Genomic DNA, 25,196 nt, shown 5'->3' on the forward strand with positions numbered 1-25,196 from the left:
AAGAGGAGTTGCGTTCACAAAATTTCTACATAGTATATAATGAAAAAATCAACAAAGGGCCATAATTCTATTAAATTTGGTCGCAGCGAAAATTCCTTCCTTTTCTACCATCTACACATTAAGGTTGTTCATCCCTGTAAGTTTAAGCAAAATCTGCCATCCGGTTTAAGAGGAGTTGCGTTCACAAGATTTCGGGATGTACGGACGTACCAAAATTTGATGTTTATGAGGCAAATGAGCTCATAAACACCACCTGGACCAACGTCCATAAGCAAAATAAGCTCATAAAAACAAAAAAAAACTCTTAATTTTAAATTTTATGAGTTTATGTTCTTTATTTAACTACGGAATGAAGCTCATAATAATCAAATGTTGGCTCGGACTGACGGACGGACGGAGGGACGGACAAGTGCAACGCTATATGCTCCCACATTGTGGCGGCATAAAAATCAACAAAGGGCCATAATTCTGTTAAATTTGGTCGCAGCAAAAATTCCTTCCTTTACTACCATCTACACATTAAGGTTGTAAATCCCTGGAAGTTTAAGCAAAATCTACCATCCGGTTTAAGAGGAGTTACGTTCACAAAATTTCTACAAAGTATAATTATAATGAAAAAATCAACAAAGGGCCATAATTCTGTTAAATTTGGTTGCAGCAAAAATTCCTTCCTTTACTGCCATCTACACATTAAGGTTGTTCATCCCTGGAAGTTTAAGCAAAATCTCCCATCCGGTTTAAGAAGAGTTGCATTCACAAAATTTCTACATAGTATATAGTGAAAAAATCATCAAAGGGCCATAATTCTGTAAAATTTGGTCGCAGCAAAAATTCCTTCCTTTACTACCATCTACACCTTAAGGTTGTTCATCCCTGTAAGTTTAGGCAAAATCTGCCATCCGGTTTAAGAGGAGTTGCGTTCACAAAATTTCTACATAGTATATAGTGAAAAAATCAACAAAGGGCCATAATTCTGTTAAATTTGGTCGCAACAAAAATTCCTTCCTTTACTACCATCCACACATTAAGATTGTTCATCCCTGTAAGTTTAAGCAAAATCTGCCAACAGGTTTAAGAGGAGTTGCGTTCACAAAATTTCTACATAGTATCTAGTGAAAAAATCAACAAAGGGCCATAATTCTGTTAAATTTGGTCGCAGCGAAAATTCCTTCCTTTACTACCATCTACACATTAAGGTTGTTCATCCCTGTAAGTTTAAGCAAAATCTGCCATCCGGTTTAAGAGGAGTTGCGTTCACAAGATTTCGAGACGTACGGACGGACGGACTGACGGACGGACGGACAAGTGCAACGCTATATGCTCCCACATTGTGGGGGCATAAAAATAGTTGCACAAAATACAACTCAATTCATTTAATGTGCCTGAAGCTATTTTGATTTAAAGCACTGACAGAAAAATAAGTGCATTTTATAAGTACACACTAAGATGTTTACCTTTAAAACACGCTACAATGGGACAGTAATTTTTTGTCTACTGCAAGTCATAAAACAATTATCTATAATCATTAACTAAAAGTAATCAATAAACAGGGGGGAGAAATAACAAATTGTCAATTTTCTACAGTGAAAATGTCCCTTAATCTTAACTTGCCACAATCAAACTGCCAGGGGGAATGGTGTTGACATCCCATTCAGCATTCCTTCATCCACTAAACAACAAAGGAATAGATAATCACGGATTGCCAGGGGCAATCACTCTTACAGGTAATATGTTTTACAATGTTGAAAAACAGAATGGTCGTAAATCCATCAGAAAAAAGGCCGTAGGCTAACTGATGACACTTTAATCTACAATGTTATTTTGTTAATTGGCAATCCATTTTTATCTTTAATTTCATCCAGCTCTTGTTTCGTTTTTTTTCTGTATACGGAAATAAACTTACGCATCAGATTGACATGAAAATATTCAAAATGATTAATTAACACTTTTCTTTGTTTTTAAGGATATTCATTCTTTTGTTGAAATATTTGTTTACTTTGAATTAATAAATATTCAAATGAGGGTTTTGATTTTGTTGTTGTAATAACAATTTAAAGGAAAACACAAGAATATTTAAAGTTTATTTAACCTCAAAACCTTCTATATGATTAAATTGCCCTGCTGTAAATTTCTAACTTGTTTGTCTTCTTGCTTTTTTAGCCAATGTCATTTTTAATATCGAAATACAAACATCAAATTATAAACAGCATGGAGACCACCATTCAATCAGAACAGGTTCTTTCCTGATGTCTGACCAGAAACAAAAATTTTATGTTGTTATTCCAAAAACTATATAAAGGACAAAGGAAGCTGGACAAGTTCATTTAAGAAAATTAACAGGTTAAAGGCCTAAAACTATATCTTAAAAACCAAGTCATATCTCTTAAATACTTCTTTTTCTCAACCCCCCAAAAAATGAAATAAAACCAGTTAAGAAAGTTAATGGCACTTAGTCATTGTAATCCATTAATTCCTTGATCCAATTTGAAGAATAATAGTGCCTGGATTAACAATAAGTGACATTTAAACAAACAAGGAAGTGGTGGTCAGTTAGGTATTATTTTTCCTGGGTGTCTGGCTTATACTAAGGTGAGGTAATCTTATCTAAGGAGATGGATTATCACTCTTGGGGTTTGAGCTAGTTGACATTTCAGGATGTGATGATAAAGGGAGATAATCTGAGATTATGATACATATCCTGAGTACTTTTGTGGTCCAGTGGTTGTATAAATAAATGTCCTGTTGATAAACACTAGATAGGGGGCATACTTATTCTGAAGATTAAAACACCACTGTCAGCTAATAACTGCCAAAAAATAATAATCTGTTAAAAACCATTAAAGGGAGGTAATTTAGCACATGCGCATTTTACAGTTCAGATATTAAAGAATAAATAAAATATGGCAGATAAAAATTACAATCAAATATATGATGATTTATGTTGATAATAAGATAACAAGAACAAAGATTATTTCCACCTGATAAGAAAGTTTTTTGACATTTTTGGCAGTATTCAAATTTAGATAAACATTAAAAGCCCACTGGCAAAACCTAGTGTAAGATGTCTAACCCAATCTGGTGAGGATCATTAATTATATTTGGCCCTTAAAACTCCTGCAGGAATTTTAATATTCATTATGTGTTTAGTCATAGATACTCAGATAAATCATGTCCATTTTCTCAATTATTATTTATAATAGGTGGTAAAACACATTAACAAAAGTAAAAAAAAAGGGAGAACCATTTCAAGTGCCAGAAAAATAATTCTTTAAAAAAAATTGTGAACCAGTCTTTAAAATTCTGGCATTTTATTGGTTAAATTTAATTTAAAATTTAAAATGGACACATCTTTGTACTTGAAATTTATAAATAATATAAACAGTCAGTTTGTAGAAGGTTTATATTTAGACAACAATATTTTTTATGATCACTATCGGGGCTAATAAGTTTTGACACAGACTAGAAGAACTCTTTTAGGTCTCCAACATTGCTTGAATCGGAAAAATTATAAGTTTATATAAACTTAGCTAAGAATAATGGAAGTTCAAATGAAAAAGAGGTAATATCACACACAATTTTCCTATCAGAAAACACATGCTGGGTATGGGGGCTTGAAAGATGTTGCTCTTTCCATCATCTTTCATCAATGTACATGTTTTTACTCATTCTTACCCAAGAGGTCTGCAATTTTCACCTAACAACTGCTTTTCAAGAATTCTTTTTTAAATATTAACCAATTGATATAATTATGTGAATATATAGCTTAACAACAATATTTCTAACAAAAAAAAGAATTCAAATAAAATGGCTACCAGGACAATATTACAATGTTTCAAAACCCTTCACAATTCAAAACTGCCTTTCTGATGACGATAAGCCTTCATTTATAGTAAACAAAAGTACATTAACAGAGAATAAAGACATTTCTGAGCTTATAATTTCGATTTGAACAGAGCCATGTTTGCTCAGCGTGCCATGTTTCAGAATCGAAGCTTTACAACGCTTTATCCATATTGATTAGCAAGCTTTACTGACAGGTCTTAATCCGCATTAACTCTTGATTAAATTCAAACCCATCCTCACTGGCGGATAAAGAAATTCAGGGAGATTTATCTACTCTTCATTTAATCCGTGTCATGGGGATGCTTGCACAGCTGCTCCTGGTGAGACAGAGGATTGATTTAAGTTTTTTGACTGCAAATCTAAATGTCACGTGTTTAATCTTACGATTGAAAGCACTTTTTTTTCAGTAATAATCTTTAATAAAGACCATAAACATTTATTTTTATATGAGGTTGTATTTACTGTTTTTTGGTCTAGTTTGACTAATCTTTCAATTGAATGCAGTTTTTTTGCTATTTATTTGGCTGTCATAACATTTTTGCTACACTTCAGGAACATTTCACATTTAATCATTTGTAAATCATTTGACTTTAAACCCATTATTTACAACTGAAGTTAACATCATTAATTTGTTCAGATTTTGACTATGAATTCAGTAATTTAAATTCAGACATACTTAATTATCATATAAATAAGTCCACACTCTTACAGTTTTTTAGCCCAATACGAAGATCATTGGACTAGTAATCCAGGGGTCACTGGTTTGATCCTCGGGTAAAGCGAAATCTCTCCATGACAATTAATCACGGACATCGAGTCTAATGATCATGAGTATCTCACCGCTGATCCATAAACTTTAGTGAAATACAAGTTGGTCACTTGAAGAGAAACTGGTAATTACTGGTTAGTTATCCAAGAAAACTGGTTAGGTTGACTGAGCATTGAGATATGACCAATTCAGAAAAACAAGCAAACCAAATAAATTCTAATATAAACAGAAATTTCAATAGAGAAATTAAAATTCAAGAACCCTGAAACAAATTTCATCTACAAAACTAATATGATACATCAAGTTATAAGAGGGCTACATTGAAAATACCTGATGTGACTATTATAAAAATATAAATAGTAAACTTTCTATAGGATTCCTAGAATCTGGAACTTGAACAATTAAAAGGGACCCAATTATTTAAAGAGGCCTTCAGCTTTTCATTTTCTGTGGAAAAAACAATTCTATGTTTTAGGAAATTCAGCATTTTCGTAATTTCATCTTGGAAAGTGCATCATTATCACTGAAAACAGCATCCCGAGAGCTATTTATAACACATCAATGACATTAATTTTGTTACTAACAAGAGCTGTCACAGGAGACAGCCAAGCTCGACTAATAAAATACTGGACGCAGTAAGGAGGACAAAACTATAAAAGAAAACCAATTATGTATAATTAATAAATTCCAAGATCAAGGGGAATAATTCTAGAAAAAGTCATGCTAGAGTTATGAACCTTTCACACAACATGTGTGTAATGATAAGAAATATATATTTGAAGTTTGAAGTAGATACCTTAAAAAGTAAAGAAGTTATAATATTTCCTAAAGAAAATCCTAAGTTCAAAGAAAGATAAATCTGTAAATATTGCTTCAAGAGTTATGAACATTGTCACATAAAATGTAATTGATGATAAGGAATAAGTATTTGAAGTTTAAGGTAGATACATTTAAAACTAAAAAAGTTATAGTGAAAAATAACATTTTTCTAGTAAAAAAATCTAAGTTTATGGGGAGATAATTCTTGCAATATTAGTGCTACAGTTAGGCCACTTCTTTTATATTTCTTGGTTTACAAAACCGGCGACCCGAAATATTTGTAAATTGGAAAAAAAATAAAACTGAAATTTCCACTTTTTTTTTCCCCCGATGCAAAAAAATTATCCGATAAGCGCGATATATATGAGTACGAAAATTCGAATATTTTTGAGTACCAATCTATATAACACAACATTCGGACTACCTCGGATAACTACCACAGTTCATGGTAAAACAACAATGGCGCCGCCCTTGAGCGGCACTGTTTATTTCCAAGTTGATTTTGTTGGAATTAAAGAGTTGCCAACCAGACGGGCTTTTTAAAGGCTGCCGTTGATGAGGACATCGGCACGGCTATAAGCCGTATCCTTCCTCGAGAAGATTTAATGGTTTGATTTACGATATATTTGCTAGTATATTGTTAAATTGTATTTTTCTTTTCGTCGAAATGCTCAGCCGGGACCGGTTCGGACGCACATCCGATCAGTATAAACCGGGAGAAGTGCTGCTTTATAACAAGCAAACGTTCCAGACACTTTGGCCATGTCGTTCTAAAAGAGCTAGCCCAGCACTGACTTGGTGACTGAGGATGGCAGATATTTTTGGTACATTTGTATCAAGAAAGTTAACATGAAAGCTATACTAAGGAAAAACAACAATAAAAAGATGTTTAAATTACTGTTTTTGCTTAATAGAAGAATGACACTATTTTTGACAAAATAGTGTTTTATGTGCACCATACAAGATTTTTTTTTTATACAATATACCCGATGGACCTTTTTGAGGTTTTTTTTTTTTTTTTTTTTTCGACCACCCAGTGGACATTTTTGAAAAAAAAATTTGTAAACCAAAAAAAAAAAAAGAAGTGGCCTTATGAACCTAAATAAGTAACAGTAAAAAATAGTATTTTTTAAGGAAAATTCTAAGTTCAAGGGGAGATAAATCTGAAAATATTGGTGCTAGAGTTATGAACCTTGTCACATAAGATGGGGATGATGATAAGGTACAAATATTTGAAGTATGAGGTTGATCACTTAAGGTATTAGCACCCTAATGCATTACCTCCGCTTTGAAGAGTATTCAAATAGGCTAGAACTACTGTTAACTACATTGAAAATGAGGGCCATGGGTTCAATCCCCAGAAGGGTCAACTTTTTTTTTCTTTCTTTTTTTCTTTTAACATTGTTTATGTATCTCTCATGTCCCATTTGGAAAGAAAAAAGTGTTTAATTTTGATTTTTTAATTTATATAGGTATTTATTGGCTAAATTATGCTAAATCTAGTAATAAATATGGTACCTGATATTTTCAAAGTGTAATATAATCAAAACTAGACGGTAAAAGTATTTCATATTTTACAAGATCAACCAATATACTTTTTTAAAAATTTAGGGAAACTTTGAAAACAGGCACTCATTTGGGTAAATTTTAGGAATTTTTTAAATTAGGCTCCCTAAGTAGAAAAATGGTCAAACACGTGGTAAAAATGGGTGGGGTGGGTTAACATTTTTATACAGATTTCAGAAATTTTGAGTAGAAACCATAATTTTGCTTATTTGGATTGTTAGCTCACCAAAAATTAATGTGAAAACATTTTTCATAAGAATGTTATTGCAGATTATTTAAAGGTTCCTCAAAACAAGAGGGCCATGATGGCCCTAGATCGCTCACCTGAATTATCAAACTCATCCAAACAATTACCTAGACAAGCATTCTGACCAAGTCTCATGACAGGTGAGTCAAAAATGTGACCACTACAGTGTTAACAAGGATTATCCATATTTGAGCAGTGCGACCTAGTTTTTTACCCAGGTGACACATATTCAAACTTGACCTAGAAATCATCAAAACAAACTTTTAGACCAATTTCAAGGATACTTGGATCAAAACAGTAGCAACTAGAGTGTTAACAAGATTTTTCTATTTTTAGCTCCGGTGACCTAGTTCCACATGCGATTTCGAACTCATCCAAGCAATTACCTATACAAGTATCCTGACCAAGTTTGATGATAATTGAGTCGAAAATGTGACCACTAGAATGTTAACAAGGTTTTTCCATATTTGGGCGGTGTGACCTAGTTTTTTCATCCAAGATGACCAATGTTCGAACTTGACTTAGAAATCATCAAAACAAACTTTCAGACCAATTAACAGAATATTTGGATCACAACAGTAGCCACTAGAGTGTTAACAAGATTTTTCTATTTTTAGCTCCGGTGACCTACTTTTTCATCCGAGATGACCCATGATCAATTTCTTCCCAGCAATGACCTAGACAAGTTTCCTGACCAAGTTTGATGACAATTGAGTCAAAATTGTGACCACTAGAGTGTTAACAAGGTTTTTCTACTTTTAGCTCCTGTGACCAAGTTTTTCATCCTAGATGACCCATGTTCGAACTCATCCGAGCTATCACCTAGACAAGCATCTTGATCAAGTTTGATGATGATTGATGCAAAAATGTGACCACTAGAGTGTTAACAAGGTTTTTCTATTTTTAGCTCCGGTGACCTACTTTTTCATCCGAGATGACCCATGTTCACACTCATCCGAGCTATCAACTAGATAAGCATCCTGACCAAGTTTGATGATGATTGATGCAAAAATGTGACCGCTAGAGTGTTAACAAGGTTTTTCTATTTTTAGCTCCGGTGACCTACTTTTTCATCCGAGATGACCCATGTTCGAACTCATTCGAGCTATCACCTAGACAAGCATCTTGACCAAGTTTGATGATGATTGATGCAAAAATGTGACCGCTAGAGTGTTAACAAGGTTTTTCTATTTTTAGCTCCGGTGACCTACTTTTTCATCCGAGATGACCCATGTTCGAACTTATCCGAGCTATCAACTAGATAAGCATCCTGACCAAGTTTGATGATGATTGATGCAAAAATGTGACCGCTAGAGTGTTAACAAGGTTTTTCTATTTTTAGCTCTTGTGACCTAGTTTTTCATCCGAGATGACCCATGTTCGAACTCATCCGAGCTATCACCTAGACAAGCATCTTGACCAAGTTTGATGATGATTGATGCAAAAAATGTGACCGCTAGAGTGTTAACAAGGTTTTTCTATTTTTAGCTCCGGTGACCTACTTTTTCATCCGAGATGACCCATGTTCGAACTCATCCGAGCTATCACCTAGACAAGCATCCTGACCAAGTTTGATGATGATTGAGGCAAAAATGTGACCTCTAGAGTGTTAAACAAGGTTTTTCTTTTTTAGCTCTTGTGACCTAGTTTCTCATCCGAGATGACCCATGTTCGAACTCATCCGAGCTATCAACTAGATAAGCATCCTGACCAAGTTTGATGATGATTGAGGCAAAAATGTGACCGCTAGAGTGTTAACAACTAAATGTGAACGGACGATGGACGGACGGACGACAGACAATCATCGATCCTAAAAGCTCACCCTGAGCATGCTCAGGTGAGCTAAAAAGGGCCCTCATAACATACTAGCTTGAGTTCAGAAAAGTGGCCATAACTTGATTTCCGTACGGTAAACTTTGTTTAAATTTTGCATACAGGTGTACTTTAAGGTATACATCTGACTTATGATGTCAATTTTTTAGTTCCTGATAGTGCCCATTAGGGTCCTAATACCTTAAGAAATAAAGAAGTAACAGTAAAAAATAGTATTTTTTGAGGAAAATTCTAAGTTCAAGGGGAGATAAATCTGAAAATATTGGTGCTATAGTTATGAACCTTGTCACATAAGATGTGGTTGATGATAAGGAACATATATTTGAAGTTTGAAGTTGATACTTTAAGAAATGACAAAGTTATAGTGAAAAATATTTTACTGCACCAAAACTTTAATCTGAAATCTGGACACGGACGCCGACGCCGGGGCGAGTAGGACAGCTCTCCATATACTTCGTATAGTCGAGCTAAAAATAGAAGCTCTGGAAATGAATAGAGCTGACCGGTAGATTAGAACTATCTGGGAGTTTCCTTATTGATGTAGGCAAATTACATTTTCTACCTTAATTGTTTTGATTTGACAATAATATGAAATGATTTATCAAAAAAAAGAAAGAAAGAAAAAAAGGTCACTTTAACCAAATATAATTATTATGTAGATCTACTAAATTATTTTTTTAAGATTTCACTTTCTTCTTTCATCATTTGCTTATACCCTTTTATTAACCTGCATGACTTTCAAATATTTGATGAAAGTTATAATGTCTTCTGCCTTAATTTACATGTGACTGTAAATCATGAAGATTCCCAATAAAAGCAACATTAAAAGACACTGATATTTGAAGAGGAGAACAATAAACCCTACAAAACACACAAAAAAAAACATTCCCCCAAAAAAATTTGTGGCCTGATCATCATTTGAAAATTATTATGCGCAGAATTATGTGTATTATCACCAAAACTTATGTAATCAAGCAAAATTCTTAAAACCGCATTTATCCCACGTCTTGGGAATGCATGATATATAATGCTCATTGCATTAATGCTAATCTGTAGGAATTACAAAAATATCAATTTTACGGAGGGAAAAAAAACAACACCCTTACACTCCACCAAGAGAAACTTGGCGTGTGTAATGAGAATGTAATTAACTCATGCACTTAATTGTTTTCGATATATGTTAATCCCAACTTCAGTACATAAGACTAGCGGAATATCGATGTTGATATCGGGAAGGTAAATTTCAAAAAAAAAATTATCGGCAAAATACTTTAAGCTTCTATTTTCATGTATTAGTTAATAAACGTAGAATTTATTCTTTCTTCAAAATTTAATTAAAACCGGGCTTAAGTGTATTTTCCAGCATTTTAATACTGATATAACAAAATACATAAATTCTTAAAAGATTACATCAGTTTTTTGCTTAAATGAATTCAGAAGATTAAGTTTTGGCATTTTTTTTCGTTTTTTTACATTATCGAAGGGGGAATGTTCAGATATCACAGAAAGATATAAATGCATATATATATATATATATATATATATATATTAGTTTTTCTACCTCCATTCAATGAAAAAATATATGCAAAGATAACAATTTCTTAAAAAAAACTTTATCAAAATTGAAACGATTATGATTGAAGCAATTCAAGTTTTCGCTAAGCAACCATTTAACTTAAATTCTCAAATTTTGTTGTTGTTGTTTTTGAAAAATTTTTCAAAAATATTAATGATCTTATAAACATAAAAAAAATTGTATATTTAAAAATCAACTTCATTTGTCAGATAATGATGGAAACAATATATATTTTTTAACAGAAATATATTTTATCTCAATGTACAATTAAATCTAAACAAAACAAATATGGTTCTACGAAAAGAACCACTTTCTCATCCTAATACCCAGAAGCCTTTGTTTAACACTTACCAGAACTTGTCCTGTTTAATATAATTTAGACTTGTCCTAAAAAACAATTATCATAAAATATCAACCTAATTAACACCAACAGAACAAACTAAAAAAAAACAAAACATAAAAGTAATAAAATCAAATATCTTTTAACACCTCTTTCTTAACGAGTAAAATATTTCAAAGTTTTCAAACGCACAAAATAATAATTAATGATGATCTTTTTTTATTGTTGAAAAGTTGAAGAAAAAACAACCCAACAAAGTCTTTTGATTAACCAGAAATCATTCAATGAGGGATTTCAACCTAAGCATCCTTTTCACGTGCAGTGCAGTCAATTCTCGTGCATCCGTTGAAACTTATCCAACAGTTTGTGCAAGATTCATGCAAAAATGTCATGAAAATAATGCCAGTAATTATCAAATATTACTGATTATATGATGTATTTTGCTCTGAAACTCAATTTTTCTTTGCCTGGCATAAATCTAACACACCTAGATATATTAGCAGGCCAGGAAAAGAATTTATAGCTAGTATAGTACGATTTAATATAAGCACCTGTATTTCTTACATCCATTAAATTATCTAACTCTCTGCATACTTATCCTGTTTTAATGGAGGACAGTACATTTGGAGTTTTCATTTAGAAACCATCAGCATTTAAAGTCTCAGCATTCTAGCGGTCGGAGGTTAAGCAAAAGATCCCCCACCCATCACACACATAACAGTAATCTTAATGGTCTTTAGGATGTAAGAACTTCATGGTTCCACATACTGGGCATGTAAAAGAACCAGAGTAATAATTGCCTCAAGAATGGGGCAACTCTTGAATCCATGCACTACAGAAAATGAAATAACTAACTCAGGTATGGGCAAATCTACAAAATGTTGAAATTTAACACATGCAGCAAATGCTGAAGAAGATGAAATAACTTAATCTTGGCATTGCAGATACTGGCAAACTAAATGTGACATAGTAAATATCAGCTGAAAGAAACAATTAAAGAGTATTGAACAGCACACATGGATGTGCAAGTTCAACTGACACTTAAGTTCGGAGTAGCCGGCAGATTACGTCATTATCATTTCATACATTCTAAAGTTTAATAATAAATAAATAAACATTACATCAGCATGATATATTGTATTGGCAAGGCACTTGTAACTGTAACTTAACCTTAGTATATAGTTGGTCAATAATTTCCCCTTCTATGTTTCAAACAGTCAATATATTTACTGCTTAAAGTCAACAATTAAACTTGATTGTAGTAATTGTGGAAACGATTTTTTCCCCCCCCCCGGACGTAACAGTATTATACTTTTAATGACATCTTTCAGTCAAGTTTTATGTATTTGTAAACTTACCAAATGAATATCATCAAACTGTCCATGATACACTGGTAACAACTGGCAACAAATGACTTGATGGCAAATTGCAAAGTTCAAATTGCATGCATTCAGTTACAAGTATTTTTTTTTACTTATAATTATGATAACTTAATCTGCAGCAAGTAATTGTTAGATTTTACTTACCCTCCGGGCTCGCCATCGGAATGAAACTGATAAAATTGTGTGAGCAATGAAAAAATTGACTTTATGGCTCGACAAACTGACTAAATAGTTAGTATTATGTACCCCCTATAACAGCAAATTTGATTTTGAAGCATGCCTATATATGGATCTTCAATCATTTGATTTCCTGTGATTGTGAGCTTTAATAACTTTTTTCCCTAAATACACTATATCACTATAAACTGCGTTTGCCACCGCAGTATTATAATACAAGAGGTACAAGCCCTGGTATCTCATCTCTATATTAGACCAGGCTCTATACTGACTGCTGACCTGAATAAGCTCAGACTTTTTATTTTTATATTAAAATCCCTTTAATTTTGAATGGACTGTTCCAAATTCAAAACGGGGCAAATCCATTACACAGGTTTAGTAAGATAAGGAATAAACTTTCATTAGAACAGAACATTATTTCAAATATAAACTTCCAGGACCAGAACCAAAGCATTAAATTAGACCTGGCCTTTACAATAGAAACTAATCTAGAAGGTTTTAAAACTATAATTTTTCCTATCATATCATATGTTAAAATCGTATCACAACATGTCCATTGCCTCATAAAATTGTGCATTGATGTAAAGCATGAATGAATGAATAGAGAGAAAACGGACTGGGAGGTTAAAATGATATTCTAGGTACGGTTCAAGTTCAAATCCACTACCTCCTTGGCTGTACTTAAACTCCCCGATAATATTAGATTTATATTTAATAAAGACAAAAAAAGAGACGAGATTGCGGAGTCTGTCTTCAAACTGTGCCAACATACTGAATATTAATTACGAGCATTTTTTTCTATTGTGAGCAATATTACTCATCGTTTTATAAAAAATGTTTTAAACATGCAATCCGTAAAAATTAGGAGAAAAAAACCACAACAACCTACATCAATCTAGATAAAATAATGTACTACCATCTATTCAAATTTAAGAAAAACAATAAATATAATGTCAATGTAAATCTAAATCATTTGACTTTCATATGATAGCATTAATTCTATACATTATAATTAATTTAAATATATGTACATGTTTAATTCAATTTATTATTTGATTGATACGCCTTAGCTTTTTTTTGCTGAAATTACTAATAATCCATTAATCTACTTTACTTAAAATTCAAATTCTTGCATAAAATAACACGTTAAAAATACCTTGACTCGGATCAAGTGATTGAACCAGAATCTCCGACTGCGCAAACTTTTCCCAGAATTCTTCGCTACCTTTCTCCTTCATTGTTGTTTTAAGAAAAATCCTCTTCCGATCAAAGATCGGATCGTATAAAAAAAACTTAAATCTTTTAAAGTGCCGATCGCAATTTCTACTAATTTCTCTCTCTTTGCCCCAAAACCACCAAACCCAGTTAATCGCCACTTATGCAAATACTGTAGTCCTATTGTTGGAGGATTATATATTATCTCTAGGAATAATTTCAATATGAAGATAAGACCATATTTAGACGGGATGAGACCTAATTCCCAACAGATAAGGATTTGCGCTATCCTATTTAATTCTTCACTTCACACAGAATTGAGGTTATTTTTTTGTTTTGTTATAAAGTACTAAATGTTCACTGCTTTAACATGACGAATGAAAAATGGGTTTATAGAATGCTTGTCATGATTAATAATATAAATCATGAATTGTTTGTTTTAGAGTGTTTACTCTTGAGTTAAGAAAATTCTGTAAATTTGATTTTATTCTATTTATTAAAGCAAATGTCACCAACAGTGATATAATGTCATTAAAATCTTTTGCGGCACTTTTTTTTTTCTATCTTTCACATTTCTTTATAACTTGATTTTTTTTTCTTTTATAGCATTTCTTCCCTCTTCAGAAGCATTTTTTTTCTTCTCTATTTCAGCAAAAAAAGTCACAGGATTAAACATTTAAATACTCTATTTTTAAATGATAATTAAAAATGCTGAATATTGTATGTTTAATTGAAATAACTTGAAAATGGAATTTTGCGACAAAAAATCAGAATGCTTTAAAAAAAATAAAAATAATTGAACACTTAATAAGAAATTAACCCTTTGCTATTTCATCAAGAACAGTATAAAAGACATAAGCAACAGAAGTACAAAATCAACTTTCACTGATGCTTCAGCGCAGGCGAAAAAAAAAAAAAAAAATCGTTAACCAAGGAGTCTTTAGTAATCCGCTCAATTCGGATTAGACGAAATTAAATGTTTTCTCATCCTGCCTATCTCAGGTAATCTTGATGGATGTTTCGCAGCTTAACTGTCCGATTTTCAACCTTGTTAAGACGATATGGTTTCTAAATCACGACAGGTTTTTAAATGACAAATTACCATGCAGCCTTACCAAGGGTCTCGTTCAAAAATAAGATATGTTGTTCTTGTTGGCTTTTTTTTTTTTGCATCTTCAATAACAGGCTGCTTTTAGAGGGTTCATTTTTTTTTTTTTTTTTTCCGATAAAATCTGTTGATCATACAACTTACAGTCTTACATAAAACATGTAGAGTTTTAAAACAAATTTTTAAGTTAAAAAAGAACATGGATTATAACTATTTGAACATTAATTAACTTTATCAGTACTATAATAAAACGAAATAGACAAGTTGCCTTAATAACCTATAAGCACAACAGGTCGCCACCCAAATTATATAAAATTTTAATTTTTATCACATCATAAAATTATAGGGAAGCTGATGACAATCAATATGCACCCTTACAATATTCATTTTTTTTTTTACTTTAATTATCTAAAGATCTAGTATCAACCTTAATGACTTTGTTTATTTATAAATTATTTTCACTGAAAATTTTTCTACATCATCTTGAAGTGCATGAAATCAACACATCAGCATAATGTCATTGAGTTTGTGACAAATAAGAACCTGTTTGATCCAGTCCTCAGAAAGCAAATCAATTCAGGTGAAATATATGTAAACAAAATATATATCATCTTTATTACCTTGTTTAAACATTAATTTATTGAACTTATTCTTTTTATTCTTCAGAAAACAATTTATCTTAATATCACCAAAGAAATGTATGAAAATATGCTTTCTTTGTACGTAATCTATTAAAGTTACCTCGGTGGAGCCGAAATCCCTGATGGCAGAATCTAGGATGGAACATCGCATGTGGGTGGGGCACCGGATGTGGGTACCAGCCCCGTCTCTCAAATTCAAACATTTCTGGCGGTGATTAATATCTACAATGATTTAATCCCTCAACCTGTCGGAATCTGTCCTCTGTATTATATCACTCTTATATAATATATTAAGTCCAATACTTTCTAAGAATTAAATTTTTCCACGCATCTGATTTAAAATTTATCGAAGTTCTACATGAAAATCATGATAAACGATTCTAATCAGTTTTATTTATTTTTTTCAGCAGACAACGTAAATTATCAAATAGCTAACATGGCTCCTGCAGCATTACCAATAAAAATAATGACTTAATTTACATAAGATTAATACCATTCACAAAATAACGTTTTGGAAATTTATTCTACTTTCTTCCCAGAAAACAATAGATTTCTATTAATACATCAAATTATTGTTAATTTTTATTGCAGATTAATTCCAAGTTTTCTGCCTTATAAACCTCAATTAAAACTGAAAAATTTCAATAAATCTAAACAAAATGAAATTCTATTCAAAGACCGATATTCAAATGAGGTCTTGTTGAAAAAACATCAACGATTCAAGTGCCTAACATGTGCAAAGAAGTACGAACTTTATATCATATCTTTACTTAGTACAAGTGTTTCATAATGGACAAGTGTTAATTTTTATAATCGTCAGTTAAATCGACTCAAGAGATCTTTATTAATAAAGCATCTGGTAAAAAGGCTTAACCCCTTTGAGTAATAAAGAAATATTACGACAACTGGATCTTTGCTGAAACTTATCAGTAATATAACGGCTAAAAAATTAACACATTTTGACATAAATTCTGGTATAAACTACAGAGCACTGCCTGCAATTGAGCCGCAATAAAACGAAATCAAACAAAAATTAATTAATACTGAAATCTGCCATGTTTTGTTAAGTCTTGTGAAATAGCCCGACAACACTTGTTGGACTAATAAAACGTCCGTTTTAACTGTTAATAATACCGCTATCTATCCCAAGTTGGGTGGGACGGATTTAAGTGTATTTTTTAATGATTTTTTTTGTTTTTGGCCTCTTAGCTAACAGGATACTGGATAAAGCAATTAAAGAAAAACATCCATAAGGGCACCTGTGAATTATGGGACTTAGAGACTGGTTTAAACCCTCGCTTTGCATCTATAGGCTTAACCGATGGTTTACAGCATTCATAAATCAATGTTACTTAAGTATTTAATTAACAAAGAAATTAAAAAATCCCCTGGTCATAATACCGCAAAGTTATTGACTTATAAACCCCTGAACAGCAAGTGTTAAAACTCATAAATTCCATCTGCAAAAGGCAAGCACAAAGTCCTAACAGGTTTTCAAGATAGCCTGAGAAAATCTGGAGATGTGTTGGATGATTAAGTCTTATCACAGTTTCAAAAAGCTGGGAATTACCACCAATGGAGACGTACGATTATGGAATCATTTACATACAAAATCATAAACTTTCTATTAATTAATCACAAGGGCAGGTACTTTAACCACTAAACTTGCCTGACTAAACCCCAAGAGTTCTAACATTTTCAAAACAGTTCAAAAAGTCTTCGACTTGATAGCATGCACTTGTTATTAAAAGAATGTGTGTGACTCCTTTATTTCTGGAGTGCAATTAAATTTCTTAATACTGATTTCTTACATGATAAACCATTGTTTCAAGACTTTTTGGAATTATAATGTTACAATCGGTGAAAATATCGCTACCTTGCCACTTCGGCTGAGTAGCCAAGGTATTTTAGGTGATAAAATTAATGCACAAAAATCAGGACCGGGATTTATTTTATCAAATGCTTTTTTAGACTGCACTTAAACAAATTAAAAACATAGGCAATATAATGCATTTTTTATCACTGAATGAATGACTTTTTGGATCAGTTTGATTTCATTTTTGTAAAAGCCCTGATAACCTCCCTTTTATTATTTTTATTTTCAAACATGGTTTATACAGTACAAAACAATAATCAATTTAAACAAAATAAACAAATAAAACAGAATTAAAGGATGAAAACAATCCATATTTAAGAGCAAAAATCTCAATTTCAGGGGCAAATAACTCAAAAAGCTGGATGGTATCCCTTATATTTATTTCATCTATCAATTTTTCAATTATGATCCTCTGTTAATTGTGCAAAGTTACAAAAATTCTCTGTGCAAGTTTAAATTTCTCTTCTCTGTGTTTGTTAAAAATATTGTACAACACTAGGAGATCTATGGAGTCTTTATGAACCTATCAAGGGGCATTTAAAACTAACTTAAAACTATTTATACAACATGTGTGACCATACACAAATCGAAGTACATGGGGGGGGGGGGGGGGGGTGGAATAGGTCGAAATAAAATCATAAAGCATTAAAGAAGTTTACTACTGCTGACACTTTATATTCTATATATACAAAGGAAACAATTGAAGAAAGTGTTTCCCCATAAAACTCTTGTATATATTTATTCATTTATTTTTTGTACTTTGGCAATCAATAAATTGATAACTTTCATGTTTATAAAATATATATATTTGAAAAAAAAATTGTTCTGATTTATTTAAAAAGTGTTTCACCTTTATTGTTAAATGTATGCATGGAAATTCTAGTTACTGGGCCATTGCAATTGGTAACGACAGTATATGAAGGCTATATTTTCCTTTTCTTTTGTCAGAAAAATGTTTAGCCAGCAGATTATTGTGATGTTACACAAAGGGCTAGTTATTAATTTTTTCTTGACCTATACCCTATAGAACGTATGCTAAAAATACTGTCTTTTATACATCAAAAACATGGTGTGTTTTTTCTTCTATTCATCCCAAAACGTCTGCATTTAGATATGCATTCAAACGTGCATTTTTTGATATCCATTGTATCTATAAATTTCAAAAGCTACTTCAGTCCCGTAATCAATTTATCTGCTTCTTTTCAACAGAATTATTCTAACCCCTATTCAGAATTAGAATATTAAGCGACTTTTAAGTAAACAAATGCGGTATTTATGAACATTTTTAGCTTATTTAAAGTAAATATGAGTTAGAACGTTTAACAGTTTAATCATAGAAGAGAAAGAAATTACGACCACGGATAAACCCTTTTACAGCACAAGTACCCGATTGTTCTCACTATTTACTCAGAAGATCAAAAGAGTATTTTTCTATTTATTTTTTTTTTCCTGTTCGGTAATCCGTCCGAGCCCAATTGTCATTTTTGTGAAAGGCATGTTCGGATTATAAAGTCATTCTTAATTCTGAAGAGTCTATTCTGTGTACAAGAAAAACATCGGTCTACATTTTGAGCGTAAAAATAAGAATACATTGTAGAACTGGGCCCGAAAATACTGGGTGGATAATCGGCTCCGTAAAAGAGGTTTTGTATTAAAAGAAAATCGTAATTACTCATCATCAATAGCATGTAAATGCTATAAACCAATTTTTTTCATCCTTTATTAAGTTTAAATATTCATATGATTTTTTTTCTTTCATTTCTTTCTTATTTGATGTTCAATTTTTCAAGCATTTTATTAAACAAGTAATTTAATAAATTTATGGAAGGTAATTAAGTAGCAGATCAGAATTGGTTTGAAATATCATTTACAATAATAAATATTAGACAAACAGTTGCGATAATGATTTTGTTGTAAAACTATTAGAGTTCTACTTGTTAGAAATCATAGGTCCCAAACTAGAGCTGTCACGCCGAAATGATGAATACACCCGCCAATTTTCTACAAGTTTCAAAGCATGTACAGGTCTAGATTAATTTATAAAATAAACTCATCAAACATCTGATATCAAAATTTACTTTTTATTCAGTAACACACAAAAGTTACAACTAAGCTTCCCTAAAGGCTTAAATTCTATGTTTAAAGTACACACTACACTGAACAATGCTTAAAATAATCCCAGGGGGAAAAAAAATGAATTTCAGCGAGGAAATTGGGCTAATCCTTGTCTTGTTTGAATTTCGAATAATTCATGGATATGTGACTTATGGGATTATTTAAATCCCTATCTCTTAAGTCCACCAGCCGACATTTACATATGTGATTTTCAGTCATTTATTAGGGATTAGTTTTGCCGATGGAATGCTAATCCCCGTTTCATCATTAATATAATAACTAGTGGGGGATCTATCGGGGAAGGACAGATTAGTGATGTACTTAAATTCTTAACAAATACACAAAAATAATTAATTTTTATCAGAATATGTAAATCTTTCATAGCTGTATATAATTAGATTAATTCGTGACACAGGCTCAAGATGTTTTTTATCTAAAAAAAAATAACAGCACAAATTAGGTAAGCTAATGTCCCTTAAGGGCAACAATTAAAAATTTTTTTTTAACTCAAGTTACTTAAGTTCTTAACTTCTCCATTACTTTTATTGTGAATATTCAAGATATTTTAGTTTGTTTTTAGATAGTTTAATAATACAAAAGTTTAATCATTTTCCACATAAAAAGGGACATAAGTCAATATATACTGATTGTGTCTCCTGTCCTAGACATTTGAATTGGCCCCATAAGCAAGTATGCCAAGAATTTAAAAACATCTTTAATAGTTCTCAGAATTTCTATCAATAACCAATTTTTACCAATATCAATAATTTAATTGGCTTAACTCAAATTTAAGGAAAATGCCCCTTTACATACAACTGTGCCTCGTCATGATAAGCAATTACATGCATTTCAAGTTTTCATAGTTTAGAAATCTGTCTACTTAATACGAAAGGGGCACAACTCCAATAATATTACTTTCAGAATGATTCCCCTTTATTTACAACTGTGCCTTTTCATGGTAAGTAAGTACAGAGTAATTTAAATTTCATATTTTACCTTTCATAATTAAGAAATCAGTCCATTTAATAAGTGAATTCTATGTTAAGGGGTCACAACTCCAACAGCATAGCTTTCAGAATAATGTCCCTTTACTTACAACTGTGCCTTTTTTGTGGTAAGTAAGTACAAAGTAATTTAAATTTCTTATTTTACCTTTCATAATTAAGAAATCAGTCTTCTTAATAAGCAATTTTGACAAAAAATTCTAGGTAAAAAAGGAGCATAACTGCAAAATTATAACTTTCAGAATGATGCCCCTTTTCTACTACTGTGCCTTATCGTAATAAGCAAGTTTTCCAAGTTTCATGGTAATACCTGTTTCTTTGATGTTTTAGTTAATATTATAAGGACTTGTTTGAACAGCAGCCCCCCCCCCCCCCAACATATAAATCTTTTAACTTTAGTTAATGGTCATGCAAAAATATTTCACATGGCTTATTCCTGTACGAAGAAAAAAAACAAAAACACACCATCAACTGTTGATATCATAATAATCAGTCAGTCTGATTCAAATATTAAACAACTTAATCATCTATTGCAGAATGATACTGTAAGCAAGTTGTTAGGTAAATTCACATTAAACTTTTGTGCCAGTATAAAATACACTAAATAAATTTTAATTTCACATTACAGAAATTCTTAGCTTAATCCATAGCAAATGTTAAACAAGATCCTAGTAGATTTAATAAATCCTAACAAAATGCAACGAAAAAACTTTTCAAGATTTTCCGATTATGAAAAATATTGCCTACAGAAATGTGCTGGATGAGAAATTTCAATTTGAATTCAATCTTTTTATTATCTTATCTTAAATTATCATCTACAGATGATTATTATCTTGATCATAATATTATTTTCTTTGTCTGTTTATAATGAATTTTACCAATTTACTTTATGTTATGTGAAGGCAGATTAGTCTATATACCTTAGATAGGTACTATTCACAAATGAAAAAATCAACAACTATTTTTTGTCTTGGATATGCACTTGTTTGGAACAAAAGAATTTCTTAAAATACATATTTATGTAATCTCACTTTTGAAGAAATTTTGACTGTAACTTAATTGAACAACTCAACAAATGTGTAGCTAGAATAGGGCTTAAACCGACCATTCCTGGGCAGAGAGACAGACAACAATAATAATCAGTAGGCCACAGCTCACATTGTTATAATCTAAGTAATTATATATGTAGAAATCATGTTGGTATTAAGGTTGGCCTATAGAGTGTCAAAGGTCTATACCTATTAGCCATCCACTTAGCTCAAAAGGTAGAGCATTGGACTGTTAATCGGGAGACCCGGGTTCGATTCCCTGACGGTGCAGGTCACTTTCGTTGTAAAATCTTTTCTACGGTCATTCGCACTATACCTCTTTTCTGGTATGAACATAAATTTCAGTTCCTTGTGAAAATGAAGGCAACTATAGTAACTCAGGTAAACTGCTTCACAGTCTGCCCAGGAACCATGCGGTATGTGGCTGAACTGTGCTCTGGTAAATTCAATGTGGCCTACTGCTGTGATCCAGAGTGAAAATTACCAAAACCACCACAAAGGTCTCTATTTCTCAAACCAATGTGACATGATTCTAAGCTAGTTTTATGTACTGGTCAATACAGAAACTGAAGATTGCTTGTATTTAAGCTTATTATAACTATGTCAACTTAAAAACCAGCATTTCAGATTGAAGTATAACATTTCTGAAGACAATGTTACTGGAATGTTTGCCCCAGTACTGGATTATTTTATCTAGCACTGAAATGCTTCTCTGCAAGTCACTAAAACAGCCAATTCTCCATGTAAATCAACTAAATTTATAATGATTCACAAGACGTAATGTGATCAATAAAACTTTACAGATCAAATTTACTGTTACCCCACCGTCAAGACTGGATCCATACCAAATCACTGCATGCTAGACCTGTATAATGTCAACCAAGCTGTTTTCAAACAGCGCTGCAATGGCTTCAATCGACTTACTCCGGAATTAACAATATTTTGGGTATTCCCAGCTAATCCTGGGGTACAAACAAAATTTTACAGTTACATGTACAACTTCTACAATTAGCACAACTGGTTGACTAATCACAGGAACAGCAATGGGAATAGGCTGGAAAAAATCACATGATATCATTTATTATATCAACTGTGAGTAAACTACCTCTATGAACAATTGACTGTCCACAAAAAGCCACACTGCTTTGTGACATGACATAGGAATTTCTAATCTTAATCTTCAAGATCATTATTATAGTGCCCATGTAAAATTTATAGTAAATTGTACTCATAGTAAATTGTACTCAATCAATACTAGTTTTCTTCAACAATTATAGTGCTACATACAACAATTAAAATAATTGGATTGTTTTATATCATAGAAAGAATAACAGAAAGCCAAAGCAATTATAAATTAATTCTATACTATAAAAGGGAGATAATCTGGTGACAAAAAATCAATAGTGATTATGATATCCTACCCTATTTGGCCACTCTTTTATTATTCTATTTTATACAAACTAATTTCCTACTAGAACTGAAAGTGATAAGCTTTTGCCACCAGTATAGGACATGGCCAGGCTGTGCATATGTGCAGTCATAATTACACCAGACGGAATTTTTTTTAATTTTCAAAAATGGTGGCTTGACAAGTCATCAGGTTGAATGTTAAAAGGTTAAAAAATAAAAAGAAGAAAATGTACTTTGGTGCACATCTTTTTTCATGGATTTATATTTAATCACATTTACAATCCAATGAAGGATTAACTGTTGATCATTTAATCTACAACATAAATATTTAGTTAACAGATAGGGATAATGCTGTACCAGTGTTGGTTAATCTGGATTAAGGCAAGGTGGGAAATGTACTGTATGGATTAAAATTGTAAACATGATATGTAAATGAGGACACATCAAGTACTGCTGTAATGTTAAATCATATTATTTAAGTATACTACAGCCTTACCAAAAGATCTTTGCCCAATGAAAATACTTGTAATATTTAGTATGGTAGTTCGTAAATTTTTTCATGGCATTAAGAGTTATTGCCCTTGGTTTCACTTCTGTAATGAGAGTTTGTACCAATTATAGAGCAGTTACTCAATCATCATACAAGAATAGTTGGGATTAAATATGAGTTTCAGCCAAAGCCTTTGAACAAATTACAAATGCCTCACAAGTTTTATAAAATCTAAGAAAACCACAAATAACAGAAGACACTGTATAACATTCATATTCCCTTAATCAAAATACTATCTGACTAAGATAAGAACGTATAAAATGGCTGGCAATATGCATGTTCCAAATAACTTCTACTAAAAAGAACATAATCACTTATTGTCAATGGTTATAGTGCAGTAAACCTGTCCCTATCTGTGGATTTTTTTTAACATACACACACGCAAAATTATTAAACCACCAGAATCATCGCTGTATGCCATCTCTCCAAACGGGCAATAAAACTCTTGGCAGGAATATATGAATGACGACAGGACCACTTTAGATAATCCTCACAGGACAATAAATAGGGATTAGGGTAATCCCTTTACCAAACAATGCAGATGACAATGATGTTTGCGTTTCAACTTTAGATAAGTAATACTTCGCTTTTATGGTAATCCCCGACAATACCCATGTCTTACGAGATAATCTCCCATCGGTAATCACCAAAAAGACTGCCAACAGTAAAAAAAAAACAGAAAAAAGAAAAAGGCCGGTTGTAATTGAAATGTTTGGTTCTCAACAAAATATCTGGTAGGCAAACAAAGCTGTATAACATTATAGTGTAATCCTGTGTATTGTTTAATTATTATGTTGGGTTTCAAGTCAACTAACACTGTAAGGGTCATATGCAAACTTTCCAGTTTAGCTGATTGAGGAAGACCTTAAGTGGCCTTTCATGCATAATTTCAGGCACAAGAGTAGAACCACAGACTTTTTGACAGGTACATGAAAGGGCCCTTCTAATTTGGGGGAAAATAGCATATATTGTTGTAGTTTTTATGTAAATGTTGAATTGTAATGGAAAGCTGCATGATTTTAATGATTTTTTCAGGGGACAAGGCCTATAAACAGTCCCTGCTATATAAGGACAAAAACCCTGGTGCAAGATAGTTGGACAAGTCTCCTTACCTAAAAGAAGTCACTGACAGGATTTCTCTACCAGCCTGCATAGCTCAAAGACTTTTAATCTCAACAATGAGGGTTCAATTCCCCGGGCTGGCCAACTAAAATTACTAATCAGTCTTTCAGATGAGACTTTAAATCAAGGTCCTGTGTATATGTACTTAAACACTTGGCACAATAAAGAACAAGGAGAAGCTTTTGGAATTTGGGCATCAATCTGTATCTGTATCTTGCACTCTCCACCAAAAATTTAAAATGACTTATACTCTTCTGGAGGACTCGGCCATATGGGCAACCAGTGGCGAGTATAATTAAACTCAAATACACACACACAATGGGATTCAAACTTACACCCAACCTAAGGGACAATTGAAATCTATTTTGTTGCAAAGTATATTTTGTCAAAAGGGATACATTATATAAGGGCAAAAATAAGAGATAGTCTTGAGCATATTAAACCCATTCGAAAGTTAATATTTCAGTCAATTAAAGTTACTGAAATATACTAACATTAAAGTTACTAAAATGAGAGCTGCTAATAATTTGAAACAGTGGACTGGTGTGACAAAT

At 32.0% G+C, this 25,196-nt stretch overlaps 1 protein-coding gene across 5 annotated transcripts in view; it reads right to left on the reverse strand.

The window, feature by feature from the left end:
- Positions 1–25,196, reverse strand: part of LOC132731457 (uncharacterized) — a 67,608-nt gene that overhangs the window by 32,999 nt on the left and 9,413 nt on the right. The window contains exon 1 of one of the 5 annotated variants that reach the window (XM_060717647.1): positions 15,617–15,764. The exons of 3 other annotated variants lie outside the window; for them this stretch is intronic. In XM_060717647.1, the coding sequence (XP_060573630.1) occupies positions 15,617–15,719 (103 nt within the window). In that variant the 5' untranslated portion in view covers positions 15,720–15,764. Of the gene's footprint in view, positions 1–13,708; positions 13,888–15,616; positions 15,765–25,196 lie in introns of those variants that run through there. One more of the 5 variants, XM_060717648.1, reaches the window with a different exon arrangement.

The sequence above is a fragment of the Ruditapes philippinarum genome, unplaced genomic scaffold (genome assembly GCF_026571515.1).
Source record: "Ruditapes philippinarum isolate M1 unplaced genomic scaffold, ASM2657151v2 ctg1701_1_1_1_1, whole genome shotgun sequence".
In the NCBI taxonomy this organism is placed as follows: Eukaryota; Metazoa; Mollusca; class Bivalvia; order Venerida; family Veneridae; genus Ruditapes; species Ruditapes philippinarum.